The 18034-nt window shown below is 37.5% G+C and overlaps 1 protein-coding gene across 9 annotated transcripts in view; it reads left to right on the plus strand.

Moving 5' to 3' along the window:
- Positions 1-15457: 15457 nt before the first annotated feature.
- Positions 15458-18034, plus strand: part of ROBO2 (roundabout guidance receptor 2) — a 1484543-nt gene continuing 1481966 nt past the window's right edge. For 3 of the 9 annotated variants that reach the window (XM_037833556.1, XM_037833566.1, XM_037833573.1), the window contains exon 1: positions 15459-16056. In XM_037833556.1, coding sequence (XP_037689484.1) covers positions 15927-16056 — 130 coding nt within the window. In that variant the 5' untranslated portion in view covers positions 15459-15926. Of the gene's footprint in view, positions 16057-18034 lie in introns of all 9 variants that reach the window. The other 6 variants (XM_037833637.1, XM_037833602.1, XM_037833648.1 and 3 more) reach the window with 4 other exon arrangements.

The raw sequence follows: 18034 nt of genomic DNA on the forward strand, positions 1-18034 counted from the left end.
TACAGTATGTTGTAAATACTATGATAGATGTATAGCCCTGCTTTCCACAGATGATAAGCTTCCACTGTACAGTAAAGTTCTAAAAGAATATTCTTTATGGCTCAACCTTTAATGACTCACTGATGAAGTCAACATATATACCAATATGTGAGAATTCTTTTTGTATGTTTATGTGCATGTGTGTGTTTTGTATGTCTTAAATGGCTTGAAAGAAAATGGAGAATACAGTTAAAAAACTCTCATCTAGAAAATATTAGAATTTTAATAACTTGTATTTGGATTCTTAATTAGCCACTTAAATGGTGCCCTTAATTACTTGTGTATCTTTGATCAATTATCTAACCTTCCTGAGCCAGTTAACTCTTTAAAAAAAACAGAGGTTTCGGGACTATTCAATATCCACATTTCCTTTAACTTAAAAATATAAGGGTTTTCAAGAAGCAAGATTAAAGGATGCTAATGTAATACTGTACTCAAAGGTCTTTCAAGGAATGCCTTGCATTTACTGGCCTTGAATCCACTCTAAACTCATCCAACATATGCACATGGTCACACAGCCATTAATAATGGACATTCTCGTCTCATTATCTGTGCTCTGGTAGTTCCCCCTGCTCTTCTGCCATTACTACAGATTGGAATCCTACCTACCCTCAGAGGGCCAGTTTCAGCATCACTTCCTTGGTAAAGCCTTTTGGTTCTCCTCATGCCCAGCAAAAAAGGATTAATCTCCTCTTCCTCTTTCTCCAGTGGGATTTTATTAAATGACTTTTAAAAGATTCATAATACCCTACTATTTACCTTTCTACCCTGCCTCAGTGCCTACCTGATTACTAGAACAAAGTCAGCATTGCATGAATATTTCCTGAGTAAATATGGGACTATGACCCATTAATGCTGGAATAGCGCCATCCTTCTAGGAATTACAAATATGCCAGTGCTTAAACTCCCAAATGTTTGGCTACTTAATTGGAAGTCACTTCAAAGCTTCAGGGTCTTAAAACTGTATGGGTGGGTGACTTGATGGTATTGCAGTGACAGGGGAAGAGAGGAATTTAAAGAGCATCTTTAAATACTAAAGTCACATTAATTAATTAGTATCTCATGAATTCACTAATGTTTCTAAAAAAGCAATTACCATATTATTTACTTACAACATACCTGGTTCACAGCAAAAAGGAAGTGAGGAGATGTGAGACATTGAATATGTCTCCTGTAGCAGAAATTGAGACACCAACATGAGTCATTCAGTGGCGTTTCTCCTTGTGACCTCCCATCACTCCACAGAAGCAACTGTCTAATATATTGGGTATGTGGTATGTTAGACAGGCTGGTCTCAAATGCAAGAATTGGATCCAAATCCTCTTGTTGTCTAATACTATCAAGAGACAGCAAACCATACTCCTTTTATGAGTGAAGAAATTAGGGCTCCATATGACCACACTGTCACTTTGCTTCTCTGAACCTGGAGCTCTTCATCTATAAAAGGAGGAGTTAATGTATCTACTTGGGTGGCCTGCCTACCTTAAGTCTTCTTTGTAAAAATGCATCCCATCGCCATGTCAGGCCTGAACTAGGAAACCATCTCTCCAACCATCTCTGAGTAAGCCAAGGTTGAGGCACTATGTGGACTACCCAAAGATGTATTTTTATAAAGTTGAAATTCCTCATGATGTAATTAGCTGTAGCCAGATTCCCCAGGTGTGGAACTACCCATGTTTCAAGGTGTGATACTGCTTACTTGTGCTTAAATATCTCCTTTAAAAATCTCTTTTTTAAAATGGTGTGTAATTATCCTTTCCTAAGGTGGAAAATGTTTATAGCTTCACCATTAAGAATTGTATTTAGAAAAAAAAGAAGAGATCAAAGTACTTTAGAAAGAGGAAAGCTTATTTCTTTTCTTAAAAAATTATCCATTTGAGACAGATATTTAAAAAATAATAATTTAATTCCCATGGGGACCTTTTGAGAGGAAAAAAATAAACAAACGGTGTGTGTTGGGAAGGGAAATTGCATTTCCATCTAGTACTCTAGTTTCCTTCTGAATGCTATAACATAGGTTTTTAAAAAGGAAAAGAGCCATAAAAGAAACGCAGGTGAAATAGGCAGGGGTGGTATGTTAGATGAACTGGTTTTGAATACCAGAATTGGATCCAAATCCTCATGTTGTCTAATGCTTTGAACTATTTATTCATACAAAGCAGATGCTGCTAGGGATGTACCTAAAGAGTTGATCTCAGATGGATGCCAACAGGGGCTGGAATTGGGGCTCCCTGAGAAAACTTTCATTAGTGCCAGCCCTGAAATAGAGGAATGAGATCCCTGAGATAATTCAGGTTTCTCAGAGACATGCCATTATGGAGAAAAAATAAGCTTGGGTCACTTCCTAAGTTATTTAATTGTTTAGCAAAATGAAACAAACAATGTTTTGTGCAAAGCCCTGTTCCAGTTTCCATAGGAGTTAGAGAGATAGATTAGATTGTACAAGGCTGGGGAAGAAGGAAACAGACAGGAGGAAAGCAGAGAGGTAGAAGAAGCCAATGGAGATCAGAGCAAGGTAGGTAGTGTGAGTTTCGATAAGATCAAGTATATACCAGGAAGGCTGACGTTCCAATTTAAGAGGTGATATTACAGGTGAGATCTCTAAATTGTGCTTCTAGGAATCTCATTCTGAGCGCCATTCTGGAATCAGGATGAAGGAGAATATTTGATAAAGATCCCATAAATGACAGGGATGTCCCATCTCAAAAGGTATCACTAAGATTGAGGCAACCCTTTCAATACAACAATCCAAAGTCAAATAATCAACAGAAGGGGTTAAGCCAAAAAATCTTTAGAAGCATACTCTGTACCAGACACTTTTAATCGGGTATCTCATTTAACTATCACAACAGCCCTGTAGAATGAACATTGTTATCTTCATTTTAAAGATGGGAAATATGACACAGAGAATGATTAACTAACTTAATCAGAGTTTCATTACTTGTCAGTAGTATAGCCAGGATTCCATAGTCTGTATATTCCTATCACATAATTTCCCAAAGAGAGATGCAGTACCAATATTTTACAGATATTAATCATATTTTTGGTTGATTGGGTGTGAACAAGGCAACTCTAATTTCCTCTTTGTTCAGTATCCCTTTGAACATATCCTTGCCAGGGGCAAGCTACAGCCTCAGATCTGCAGGAAGTATTCTCCTTTAATTAATGTCTTGAAGTGCCTGCATTTCCTTCATTCATTAAAGTAATATTTACTGAGCTCCCTCTGAATGCTAGGTAATTTTTTATGTGCTTGAGCCATCAGAGAAAAAAACTTACAAAATCTCTGTCCTTAAGGAACTCCTGGTCTATTTGTGGGGAGACAGGTAGTAAATACTACACATAATAAGGGAATAAGGCATAAAGCATGTTAAAACTTGATAAATGCTATGGGAAAATGGTAAAAGAAAGATCCAGATCTATCTGGAACTAGGGTGTCAAGAGTGAGGGTGGGAATCATGCTACATGGTGGTCAGTGTAGGTCTCACTGAGAAGGTGAAACCTGAAGGAAGTGAAGGAGTAACAAAGCTGAAGTCAGAAGCAAAGTGGACATTGGAATGAACATTCTAAGGTGGAAGTGTCCAGAGTACATGAACATTAAGGAAGCCAGAGTAGCCAGAGCAGAGTGGTTGAAGGGGATCATAGGAAGAGATAAGGTAAAACTGGTGATTAGATGGGAACAGGACAGATTATGAAAGACCTTCCAGGTCATTGCCTGGACTTTGGCTTTTACTCTGAGTTAAATATGGAGATAATGCAGCTTTTTGAGAAAAGATTTGACATGATAAGACTTAAGCTTTTAAAAGATTCTTCTGTCTACCGCATTGAAAAAAATGTGTAGGTGGGAGAAAAGCTAGGATTGAAGTAGGAAGACCTATTAGGAAACTCTTGGAATGAAGGATGAAGGTGGTTCAGACCAGGGTGGAAGCAGTGGAAGTGGGGGAACTGGTCAAATTGTGGTCTATTTTGTAGGAGTAGAGTCAACAGGATTTGCTGATGGATTCCATATATAGATGGAGAGAAAGAAACGATTTCAAAGTGACTCCATTTTTGTTGTTGTTGTTGGTGGTGGTGGTGGTCTGAATACTTCGAGGAATGGAATTGCCATTAACTAAGGAGGAGAAGGCTGCAAGAAAATGTCTGGGAGGAAAGACCAGGAGACATCTGTAGAGTTTCTATTGCTGCATAACAAATTACCATAAATTTAGCAACTTAAAATAACACCCATTTATTAAGCTCATTGTTCTCTAGATCAGAAGTCTAGGTGGATTTGGCTGAGCTCTCTGCTTAGGGTTTCACTATACCAAAATCAAGTTGTTGACTGAGCCAGGCTCTTATCCGGAGGCTCTGGGGAAGAATTCATTTCCAAGTTTATTCAGGTTGTTTGAGGAAATGGACCCTGAATGAAGGTTTTGGAGCTGAATGACTGTCTAACCTTCTGGTTCCTTGTGATTGTAGGATTGAGGTCCCCATTTCCTTTCTGGCTGTTGACCGGGAGGTCACTCTTAGCTCTGAAAGGCCACTGTCTAATTATTGTTCATGGTCCATTTATCTTCAAAGACAATAATGTTGCATCAAAACCTTCTCACTTCAAATCCCTCTGACTTCTCCTGTCTTCCTCTTCTGCAGCCAGCCTAAGAAAGCTCTGTGCTTTTGAAAATATAATGTGATTAGATTAGGCTACACAGATAAACTTCCTTTTGCAATATAACAGTGTAATCATGGGAGTAATACTAGAGATGGGGGGAATAAAGGTTGAATGGCATGGGGGCCTTCTTAAGTTTCTGACTACCCCAATATCCAAGTATATATATTGAGTACGCAGTTAAATATGTGAGTCTGGAGTTTTGAAGCATGATATGGGCTATATTTTGGAGGTCAGCCTTTAAAGTCTTGATGTCTTTCTTCCCCATGTCCTCCTTAAGTATTTGGGAGTAAGTTGTCCAATGCCACTCTGCCAAGGAAACACATAGAGCTATTGACACAAAGTCAGATGCTGTTCCCACTCCGCAAATTACCTAAAAGAAAGATTTCAGTGACTCACTTCATCAGGTGGATCGTATTCGAATGCCAGGCTGTCAGGAATAAGGACTTTTCTTCCTAGACTATTTGGTTGCCATTCTTTGCAAGAAAACTATTTCAACCTCAATGGCAGGCTGTGTCAATTCCCTAAATCACTCATTCGTTCAATCCTAAATGGTGTCCATATTCTCTCCGGCTTTAAATAGGTCTATGTCAAAGAAAAATTACATTCAATATCTTTTATTCCAGGAAAATTATTATTGGATCTAGTGCTAAAATTCAGCATCTGCAGAAGCAGAAACCAGGCTGCTCAGTAAGCAATATATTGAGCATGTCTTCTGGATGGAATAGTAAGTAGTCAGGAAAGAAAGCACTAGGACTTATATCACTCATCATCTGGTGAATTAATTAGCCTGAGGCTTGACTAATGGGAAGCTATTTTGCTGTTAAGGGTGATTAATTTAAAAATTCTCCGACTTAGAAATTAGTGCTTATGTATGCACATGTGGATATATATGTATATGAGTAGATCAATGTGTGTGTATAAATTATACTCAGGCATAATTATTTAAAATATTATTTTATATTGTTTTAAAATAGTTTAAATGATTTAAAATAAAAGCAAAGAAATTGCATTTTCCTGGAAGAGTCAGAGGCTAATAAATAGTCCCCGTGTTCAAGTTAAATTGACATTCAACAGAAAAGGAAATGGAGCCAGGTGACTCTTCTTATCAAAAGCTTTAAACTCAGTGATGGAGAACACAGGACACATGAACTGTAGAAGCAATTGTGAGTCACACAAGCAATGGGAATTAGATAGGTGGGACTGGGGAAGAGGAGGGTATTGTGAACAACTGCCAGATCCTTTCTGTTATATTTAGTTTGGCTTGAACTAAGAAGAAAGAAGAAATGAGGAACGTCTCATGCTTTAGGAAGAATAAGCATCATTAAATCAGGTGATAAGATTGACTAACAAATTTAATGGCATCCAGAAATCCAAAGGAAGGAAGTACTTAGATGATAATGAATCTGAGATTTGTGTCCAAGGACACATTTGGCCCGAGGGTGATTGTAGGGCTGAAACTAATATCCCACGTAAAAAGCTGGTTCCTTCCGCCACAAAAAACCTATTCTCCCATTCTCTCAAAATAATGGAGCCCCAGAAATTTGATTGGTTATTTGACCACCCAGGATAAAAGACAGCACTTTCCAGCTTTCCTTGTAGCTAGTGCTAACCATGTTAAAACAAAATGAAAAGGCCAATGGAGTGTAGCAAAAGGTGCCATCTGGCAATTTTCCATTTTCCAATTTTCCAAAAATTTCTGAGAGAAAGCTGCTCCAACCCACTGTTACTTCATTTCTTCATCCCCTCCTGCTTCCTGCTGGCATGATGTCTGCAAATGGTGAGACCATCTTGGATCCCGAGTTGGCTTGGAAATGGAGACCATCCACAATGAAGAAATAAGATACAGCAGCCCAAATATCTGAGACCTTTATCAAACAAAACTTGACTGTCTGGATCCAGACTTTTTCATGAAAGAGAAATAAATTCTCTTTTTATACTACTGTTATTTTTGGTCTGTGATAATTATAGCTGAATTGTATATGACATATAGCTGTACAATATATTTACAGCTATTCCTATAGCAACCCCAAAATGATAATAGGAATGAGTCATAGAAGAAAGTTGTAGACATTGCAAAAATACCGTAATTTGCATTTACTAATTATTGCTTTAAATCAGTTTTTAATTTACACTATCAAGCTTATAAATGATCTGAAAGGTGTAGTTTATTAGCTTTTTCAAGAAAGCAAGTTTAATTGTGCAGTAGCTATATCTGACATTTTCAACATTCAGGATATGGGAACATTTTTCCTTGGGAGATTGACCATTTTGCTAGAAACTGAACCAACATTACAGGATCTCTGCAGTCTCAAGGACACTCGGGGGAAAGCCACTAGCAGATTCAACCATTTATATTAATACCTATTCTACAAACATCCTTGTAGAAACCATGATTCAGTGACAGTGCTATTTGGATAGAAAGACTATTTTGATTTTATATCCTTGTGGGAAAGAATATTCCATATTAGAGGAAAGTTATTATAAAAATTAAAAAGAAATACTATTTCTTTAATAAACATCCTATGATATCTCCTATAGAAATGAAATGTTTTGTGTAATTCGGATAACAGCCAATAGACCATGTCAAGCTTTCTAGCACTGTCCTTTAAATGAACTTTACATAAGCCCCAAAAAACATCAAAGATGAAAAAAAAGTTTATTTTTCAGGTTCAGGCATGTTTGACTAGATTCTGAGGCTTCTTCTCTAGAAAAGCAATAGTGTATCTATAGGCCATATAATCATTTGCAACTTAGGTTAAATAAAAGTTAACAAAGGTCTGAAATTAATTTAATTTTTCACATTAATTCCCCATTTTATTCATTCAAAAAGTTTTAAACTTGACTCTAAATTTATTTCTTTGATATTTATATGAAGATAATGGAATAGGTGTTATACAGTGTTCCTGAATATATTATGTGCCCCATAATGCCATTATCTTTGATGTAATCTTGTGTGGGCAGACTTATCAGTGTTGATTAGATTGTAATTCTTTGAATGTTTCCATGGAGATGTGCCCCACCCAACTGTGAGTGATGACTCTGATTGGATAGTTTCCATTGAGGTGTGGCCCCGCCCATTCAGCAGCCTTGATGAATTTACTGGAGCACTATATAAGCTCAGACAGAAGGAGCAAACTTGCTACAGCCTAGAGGGTCACTTTGAAGAATGCACAGAAGCCGAGAGAGTAGCTGCAGATGAGAGACAGTTTGAAGACGGCTGTTGAAAGCAGACTCTTGCTCTGGAGAAGATAAGAGAGGACAAACGCCGCAAGGGCAACTGAGAGTGACATTTTTTGAGGAACTGCAGCCTAGAGAGGAACATCCTGGGAGAAAGCCATTTTGAAACCAGAACTTTGGAGCAGACGCCAGCCACATGTCTTCCCAGCTAACAGAGGTTTTCTGGACACCATTAGCCACCCTCTAGTGAAGGTACCCGATTATTGATGCTTTACCTTGGACACTTTATGGCCTAAAGATTGTAACTGTGTAACCAAATAAACCCCCTTTTATAGAAGCCAATCCATTTCTGGTGTTTTGCATTCTGGCAGCATTAGCAAACTAGAACATATTAGCAAACCCCAAATGCTTAAGCTTTTCCTTCTGAGATAGTTATTGAACACTGGAGTAGAGGCTGCATATCAGAGCTACATGGAGGATATTTTTTTTCCCCCAAATTACATGTATTCAGGCCCCACAGACAACTTGACAAATCTAAACCACAGATTGAAATCCTAACAAACTTCATCAGATCATTCTAATTGACCCACCAACATTGAAAACACTGTGCTGGCTTGAATCTGTTATGTACTCCATAAAAGATGATGTCCTTTTAATCCACTCTTGTCTGGAGGCAGACCTATTGTGGGTGGGATTTTTTGATTAGATTATTTCCATGAAGATGTGACCCCTCCCATTTAAGGTGGGTCTTAATTAGTTTACTGGAGTCCTTAAGAGAGCTCAGGGAGAGAGACCTCAGAACTGACACAGACCCATGCACTTGGAGATGCAGACAGAAGGATGTTTGGAGACGGTAAGCTAAGAGATAAAGCCCAGAGTTTGCCCAAGAGAAGCTAATTGAGAACTCACAGATGCTTAAAGAGAAAGCCACTAGAATCAGAAACTGAAAGCAATGCAACCCAGGAGCAGAGGACGAGCAGATGCCAGTCACGTGCCTTCCCAGCTGGCAGAGGTGTTCCAGACACCATCAGCCTTTCTTCAGTGAAGGTATCCTCTTGTTGATGCCTTAATTTGGACACTTTTATAGCCTTCAAACTGTAAATTTGTAATCAAAGAAATCCCCTTTATAAAAGTCAGTGCATTTCTGGTATATTGCAATCCTGCAGCTATAGCAAACCAGAACAACAACTCTTCAAATTAATCTTATATGGAGCAAAATATTAACCTGCTTTCCTCTGTTGAAGCTTTTAAAAACATATTATTAAGTAAAAGTATAATCAACCAGGAACCTCAAGTGAGATATAAGCCTCTACTTGATTTTCTCATGAGAAGTGTATCATAACAAAAGTGCAATGCATTAGTAGGAGTTAATTCATAAGTTACACTTAGTCAGTTTGCCCTAATCTTTTTACAGATCAGCCCAACTTTGTCCTCTCCATAACTGCAGGTTAAGCCAGTGACAACCTGTGCAGGTGCTTGGGGACTTAAATCATCAGAAGGATTCAGAGTTGTTCATTCACTCCAGAGGAAAGACTGAACAGAAAAATGAATAAGAATCTTCCTAACTGAAAGTAACAGTGAAAACAAATGATTTCTTTTTCTTTTAGTATCAATGTTTCAATTAACTGGAGTTTATTTTGCAACCATTCTGTAACTGAAATATTTATGCTATATACATTTGACCCTATACAGATGTAACTGTAGCTATTTAACCTCGGAAATAAAATTGATATATTATTTATATATATTATGATATCTTATATATTTTTCCTATTTAGTCTGTGAAATGATAGGCATTTACAATGGATTGGACTAGAAAGACTATATCCAACACTTTGTTGTGTCTGTTTAAGAGAAATATGGTAAAGACAAAGAATCAAAGTGTGAGTTTTAATGACATTAAATCAGTCAGCTCTGTATTTTGGCTTACATTGTCAAAACTCAATGTTGGAGAGTTACGAAGTAAACACAAAGTAATTAATGACAACTTTGTTTATTTATCTATTTATGAACTGATCTATGGTCTTCCAAGAGTTACCAAGTGAATGCTATGGCCAATTTACTACTTTCTCCTTGACTAAAACCCAGCCCAAATTTTATTCTGGTGGGATATATAAAATATATTAATAATAGTGTGGCATGTAACTAACGGAGACTGAATATTTCTGGATCAATAAGAAGGAGATCCAAACAGCTAAGTTTGCCTTCATATTTTCACTGGTTCTGGTAAGGGAGAGTCACTGAAAATTTTCTGGATGAAGGTCTTTACAGATAGGCACATATGTTACTAGAGCTCTCTATCTAGGTCAGTGCATCACTTTTTGTTGGCCTGAAGTAAAATGTTCAGGAAGAGGAGTGATTTCCTGTAGGTGGATTATAGTAGGAGAAATGGGTGGCTTCCTTTGGTGCATAAACATATAAATAGAATATTTTGTGTTGGCGTCATATGAGAACACACTGGTAAGTACTACGGTTGTCCAGCTGAGCTTCAGTCAAGACGAGCATTTGCTTTGGCTATGTTTAAGTTAAACAAAGCCTAGAAGAAGCATCATCTTGTGGTCAGACAAGCTGTGCTTACCTCAGTGTTTCTTAGACTCAGTACTATTGACATCTTTGACCAGGTAATGCTTTGTTCTGGGGGATATCCTGTGTATTATAGGATGTCTAGCAGCATCCCTGGCTTCTAGCCACTAGATGCCAGTAGCATTCTCCCAATTGTGACAACCAAAACATGTCTCCAGACAGTGCTAAATGTCCCCTGGGGCATCCCTGATGGAGAACCACTGGGTTACCCAATAACCAAATGGACAGAATTTTTAGAAACGGGATTAGCTCAGTCTTCATCAGCATCCAAGGAAATGAGAAACATCAGTGAGGTAAAACACAAAATACCTATTGATAACAAGAAACAACTAATTGTTTTTTCAAATGCTTGGTAATATTTTTTTTGTTTGCAAACTCATTGGGGAAAATTAAATGAGGCCATCAAGTTTGGAAGATTTTTAAATTATCTCATAATCATTAGCTCATGTTATGCCATTATTATTAGGTAGTATCAGAGATTAGGGAGATGATAACCTTGTAAAGAAAATAAAGAAAACACAAAATGGTATTTATGGTTCATAAAGGAGTGTGCTGTTTCCCTGACATTAGCATAAAATGAATATAAGTGCTAAGATACCTAAATTCTGCTTAATAATGTCAAAATTGGAGCAAATGCTTTCAGGACAGACAAAATCAAGCTAATTAGGATATATTTAAAAAAAAAAAAAAAAAGCTTAAACATTGAAGCAATGTTCTATTCCTCCCTGTATAGATTTTGTCACCAAATTCTTAAGGATATAAGCATCCTGATGACACGTATCTTGCCTTTTTCATCTTAAAATACTTAGCATTCTACTTGACTCAAAGTATGTGGCTATTAAATATTTGTTAAATTAATGAATGAGGGTACTAAATCTTAAAATTCATTTCAAATTAATCTTTTCCTATTTTTATATACACTGTTTAGTTTAGTTTCCAACTATATCTTGTTTGGAATATTGCTATAAGTTCTAAATTTTTTTTCTTCCAATTATATATTATACTATACTGCAGCCAAATAATTTTTGTGAAAACTCATATTGAATCTTGCAATTTCCCTGATGTAAGCATTTTATTGACTCTATCAGCAAAAGTCAGACTGACTTTTTGTACTAGGTGGACTTGAAATTTTTAATCTAGCCCCTGCCTACCATTAATTGCTACCTCATCTCCTGCAGCTCACCCATATGCTCTGATATCCCAGTCACACTGTCTTACTGGCAGTTCTTTGAGGGAGCCAAGCTTCCTGGAATCTCCATGACCTTGCTTAGGCTACTTCATTAGTCTGAATTATCTTCTGCCTCTTGCCTGACTTGATTTATTCTTAAAGTATTTACTTATCATTTGGTATTCAGACAAAAGGCCACCCTCTCTGTCCTGATAATTCTAGCTAAACCAATTCTTTCTCCTTACACTATTCTTTGTTTTAATATATTCCTCCTTTATAGCACTCCCTGTCTTCAATCTTCCTAAAAATTAATTTTAACTTTTTCTGGTAGTAACATATGTACAATGCAAATTTTCCCTTTTTAACCACTTTCAAGTGTACAATTCCATGGTATATTACATTCACAATTTTGTGCTACCATCACTTCCATCCATCACCAAAACCATTTCATCACCCCAGAAACTCTGCACCCATTAGCCAGTAACTCCCCATCACCCCCACCCTGGCCACTGGTAACCAGTTATCTACTTTCTTTCTCTATGAATTTGTTTATTCTAGATATTTCTTTTAAGTGGGATCATAAATTTTACAGCCTGCAGTAAAGCATTTATTATGTTTATTGTAACAGTCTGTAAGTCAGGTCTTGCCGGGGCCTTCTCTTACCTCATGTTTTCCTTTGGAAACATATGGTTTGTTGGGAAGTTTATTCTGATGCCTCTGTCACCAGGACCTTCTCTGGTGCCTTGGTAGTCCTAGAACTTTCTGCTGCTGCCAGTGACCAGTGGAAGATTCCAAGTCACAGATTCCCCAAGAGTGGCTCCCACTCCCCCACCTCCTCAGCCCTCCCTGGACCCCATCAAGTTTCCCCAACTCACACATCAGATTCTGGCAAATCAAAGTCAATTGACAAATTCTGGGGTGAGATGGGATTAAAATCCTGGCTCTACCACTTACTTGCTATGTGACCTTGGACAAATAATCTCTCTGTGCCTCACTTTCTTCATCTGTAAAGTGTGAGTAATTACAGATTCATCGCAGAAGGTTGTTATGAAGATAAAATTAATTAAAGTATGTGAAGCACTCAAACAAAACCTGGCACACACTGAGTTTGCTGTCATCATTTGCTATTATTTTATATAAAGATGGTACTAAAGAGAAAGCTAGCTCCAAAGGTTTGAGAGTATGCAGATTCCAGGTTGACAGAGGGCAGCATAGCATAGTGCTTAGCAAGCACGCCAGAGCTGAGCTTTGTGATTTCAAAATGTGGCTTGATGACATTGGATGAGTCACATAAGCTGTCTCCACTTTAGTTTCTTAATGTACTAAATGGGAGTAATAATTATTTCTACTTCATTGGATTATTGTAAAGATTAAATGCATTAATCTATACACAATACTGCCTTAGTTTTCCAAGCTTCCTTGAGAAATATCATACAATGGGTTGACTTAAACAACAAGAATTTACTGTCTCATGGCTTTGAAGGCTGGGAAAAGTCCAAGATCAAGGTATCAGCAAGGCAGCACTTTCTCCCCAAAGTTTGTAACATTCTTGTGCTGGCTGCCAGGGACCCTTGGTTTCCTTGGCTTGTATCCCTGCCTCACATCGCACGGCTCTCCTTTATCTTTTGGTTACGCTGACTTCCAGCCTCCAGCTCCTCCTCGTGGCTTTCTCTGTGTCTGAAATTTTTCTGCTTGTGAAAAACCCTAGTAGTCTGGATGAAGGTCCATCCTTATTCAGATGAGTCACACTGTAACTAAAATAACACCTTCAAGAGATTCTTTCTACAATGGGCCCACACCCACATGAAAGGAGATTAAGGTTAAGAACACACCTAAATTCAAGTACATGGTTCAATCTACCATAACTTAGAATACATGGTAAGTTAACTATTTTATTATTAATATTAATTTAGATGAGAAGGCATTTCCACTTATATCAATGCAAAGATAGTCCTCATGTGGTCTGCCCCTCCACTTGCTATTTCTCTATTTCTTCAAACTCTACCCTTATACCCTACCCACTTCCAAAGGGGAATGTTTTTTGCCTTGTCTTGTAGTACTTCAAGCTGCAGCCAGATAAATTCTAGAGGAAAATGACCTCCACTCCATGAGCTAGAGTGATCTTATTCTTCTGAAACCAGTTCAATATCTCCACCAGAGAGAGCTGCAGACTGGTGGCTACCTGGGGTCACCAAGAAGGAAGCAATAGTGAAAAATCTAAACACAGAATTTCTTTAGAGTCCACCATGTCAACTGTATCCCATATTGAGGTAAGGTTGTTCTCCCTATTCACCTCGTTCTGGAGTGGACCTTTTGGAATGTTCGGCATTCCCATCCGCACCCTTTTATTATATTTGAACTCATTAGCATTTTCCTCTTCCACCTAATATACAAAGTCATTTAAAAAACTCACTGATTATGAAAGGCTGTGTTCTTGCTTTCAAGAGGAATGGAGCCAGTAGGCAGTAAATGAGTGTGGTTCCAGAGCCTTCCTCAGAAGATGGTGGTGAACAAATTTGCCAATTTATTCTACCCATTTCTGTTCACCTTTAAAGAGAGGAGAGAATCAGGTAGACAGGAAGAAGAGTTATTGGTAAAGAGAAGACCTAATTCTGAGTTAAATATGAACTTACGATTTTAAAGTATACAGAGACTGAGAATTATAAACTCCCTATTTATAGAATGGGCATGACATAAACGTCTCTTTTCTCCCTCAGCAGTGTTCAAATTGAAAGTTGGATACAAATTGATTACTGTTTCTGAACTCAGGGACAATCTGAGAGTTTATTTTGTATGCTTCTTTAATATCTTTGATAGACATTTCTTGCTTTATATAAAAGCAAATTTTAGGAATATTAGTTTCAAATTTAATATGTAGCTTATCTCAACAAGATAATTTACTGTTTTCTAAGTACCTCTTCCAATATAGCATGATTTGAAAAGGGCAATTTATCCCATTTTGAAAGTGATAACATCATAACATTGGTGGTTATCATTATACACGAATTGATTACTTTAAAGTACATAAATGCATAATTCATGCATTGCGGCTCACTGATTAGAGGAATAACTGACCATATAGATAATACTAAGATATAGACAGATTTGCAGGATTGGCCAGAATGGCTTGATCATCCTAATTCACTCTAGGCAGTAGAGACCAGATTATTTTATTTGATTTGCTTTCACCCAAATCTCTTTATCCAGGAATATAGTCATGTGCTTGTTTGTTAATTATAACCACACCTTGTGATCAGTAACACTTTCATAAATATAGTTGTGAAGGACTGCGAGATTTAGGGAGCTTTTTGTATTTCCATGGTGATGTACACAAACAAATAGAAAATGTGCTGCCTTGAATGTGTGATTAATGCAACCCTGATAAAGTCTGTGTTGGTATCTCCAAAAGTTTGCTTGCAGCATTAATGGCTGGTTTATCAGGGTGATGCAGAAGAGCTGAAATAAACTGCCTTTAATAAAGAAGAGGGCGGTAACTGTTGAGAACTTCCCCTGCCCGTTTTACTTGTGGGAAGAAAAATCATATACTTATTGCCGTTCATCTAATAAATATTTCAGATCCTTTTATGACTAATTAGTGCAGATGCAATCCCATTTTAATGTCACAAGATGAAGTAAAGGAAAAATATAATACATTTTAAGTTTTGAGTCTTTCTGTACTGTACATTGCTGGAATCCTTTTCTACCCACACAAAAGATTAACTACCCTCTGCACATACTGTATTTTCTCAGCCTTTAATATTCTGAAGCAGGACTGAAGCAGTCGTTATCTGTGGCAGTTCCTGGGTGATTTTCAAGCCCAGCACTACCCACCCAAGTGGCAGTGACACCCGCTTTCACTGAAGCCTTATTACTCTTAAAAGAGCAATTTGGTTGGTTGCACGGCTATTAGGATCACACAGGCAGCCTGAAAGCTGTCAGTACAACTGCTTCTCATCTTTTTCACACAATCCTAACATCTTTCCTCTTTTCTACTGGACACAAGCATTACTGTTTTTTATCATTTTCAGTCAAGCTTACCCAGAACGCCGAGGAATATATTCCCATTGAAAGCAAAGTGGAGAACAGAAATTATTTTACAGCTCCTGGAGTAGCAGCAGTGCTGACTGCATGCTGAAGAGAAGGAGCTGGATCCGTGAGAAATGTAGCTTGGCTCAGAGCTACATCAGGGAGCTGCTACTTCTGCCGCTAAAGATGGCAAAACAACACCTACCTCAGGTTTTTCAATGATTACTGCTATTTTAATAACCAGGAGGGAAGAGGATGTGAGAAATTTTGTGAAATTAACTTGTGGAAATGTTATCATCAGAGAAAGTGAGGAAAATTACTAGGCTTGAACTTCTCTTCCTTTTGATACTGTTCTTTTCTGGACCAACTCTGAGCAAGCTGACTCGGACTCCCTGGAAAGGAAAACCTTGGAAGGGGGGTAAGTGATGAAAGTTTTATGTTAAATATTGAAATGGGGTTAGCAAGGCTAGTTAATGGTAACTTGAAGACAGCTAAAGGTAGAGTTGCTGTTTGTGTTTGGAATCAGAGTTTCATTTCAGGAAAAAAAGATTTGTGTTGTAGGTGGCTAGTGAGAAGAGTTTCTCTGTCTTACTGATAGAAAGATATTTTTGTAATGTTCAGATTTCTGGGCTTTCAAAGTGTTACAGTGATTGTTTTCAGCAAGGAGAACATAGGACCAGATGCGTGCTGCTCTAGTGCAAGAAAATGTGTGTTATCCTTAGGAAGCTGCATTATTTTACAATGAAATGGGTCCTTAATATGTTACATCCCTGAATTGTTAGCAGATTTTGTGAAATGATCAAAGGGAAGTCTGAGAGGGGGGCATGTTATAAAATGCAGTGCCACCAACACTAATTTTCTGGCTGACTCTATCAGTACTGGTGTGTTAAAAAGATACATTGCTTTAACTTTATTGGGAAAAAAAGGTCTGCTGTATGCAAAAAAAGCCTTTCAGTACTTTGGAATGCTATAAGCCATTTTCTTCTGCTGTTGAACAATTATGATGTAGGAGAAAAAATTTTTTTAAAGTTCGGTTGATTCTGCTTTCTCTGAATACCATTTGTTTATACTAAGCACCAGTTATCAAGGTATGGTGTTCTGCAAATGCTGTAAGTCAAAATGATGCTGTGGAGATATCCCATGAGAGATTTTCTCAACAATGTTTGTATGTTATTGGGAAACATCTTGAAGAGAGAGATCTGAGGAATTTTGCTTTGCAGAAGTGTTCTTTTTTACCTAATGTTTTACTCTCACCTTTAGAAATGTTTTCTGGGTCTCTCCATCCTTTGCTTTACTGTCAGTGTTATGATCTGAGGTTAAAGAGAAGCATGAACATTAACAAGAAGTTTTAATAATTTATCACAGCATCTCAGCAGGATTTTCTAAATACTCCAGTCCCTTCAATTTGATCTTTCTGTATCTTCTTTGGTTGTATTGAAGACATTGAAAATCTTCCACCTACTGTAACTTCAAGGGAAAAGTTCCAACAGGCACTTAGCTTAGATGGTTTGTGGAGATGGACCCAGAGGAGAGGAACTGCAAATTATCTCTGGGCCTTGTAAATTATATCACCACATTACTGTATTTCCTAGTGTTATGAATGGATTTTTTTTCCTTGCAGACTGCAAGCTGTTATTTATGCCACTCTACATGGCAGCATTTTGGTGGCTTGAGATGTAGAGATCTAGAGATGTATGGTGTTATTGACCCGAGGGAATGTCAGGAGTGTTAACCTGTGTTTCTTACATACGTTTTTCAAAGACAGTCAGTACTTGTAGCATGTAAAAGTTTAATTTCCTGTGTTAAATTTAAGCAGTGGACTTACGTGCTCTAGATACCCCGTGAAAGTTAGGTAAGTGCAAGAGGTTAGAAAAATTGCTAACCTAGTCACAAAGGTTCATCTCAATATGCTTGCATATGTTCATAGGCATGTATTCATTCCACATTGCTTTAAATAGACAGGCAGTGGATTTCATTGGGAAATCAGGTCTGAAATGTTACAGCTTTGAAAATATGACTACTCTTTCCAATGTACTCTAACTAGCTCAGCTAGAAATTTGCTAGCTCTGCTGTATGATGATGATGTGACTCAGTGAAGTTCACAAATAGGCAATCACAGCAACGTATTTCATTTATCGTTAAAAGAGTCTTGCACATTTTAGAAAGGTCAGGCAAGTTACTGGGAAACTTTAAATGCATTAACTATTCTTCACTTGAAAATTATTTCCTTTTTAGTGTTTCTGTTTGTCACTGTACAAGCACTGCATAAATATTTTCCACTGATTCTGAGGTCCTGAGATACAGCTTTACCTTGATAAGCATATGTACATGTTGTAAGTATTTATTTATTCATGAGCTTTGGCTATTGATGGTGGTGTGTTATCTTTCTGTGGATT

The sequence above is a fragment of the Choloepus didactylus genome, chromosome 1 (assembly GCF_015220235.1).
Source record: "Choloepus didactylus isolate mChoDid1 chromosome 1, mChoDid1.pri, whole genome shotgun sequence".
NCBI classification, from domain to species: domain Eukaryota; kingdom Metazoa; phylum Chordata; class Mammalia; order Pilosa; family Megalonychidae; genus Choloepus; species Choloepus didactylus.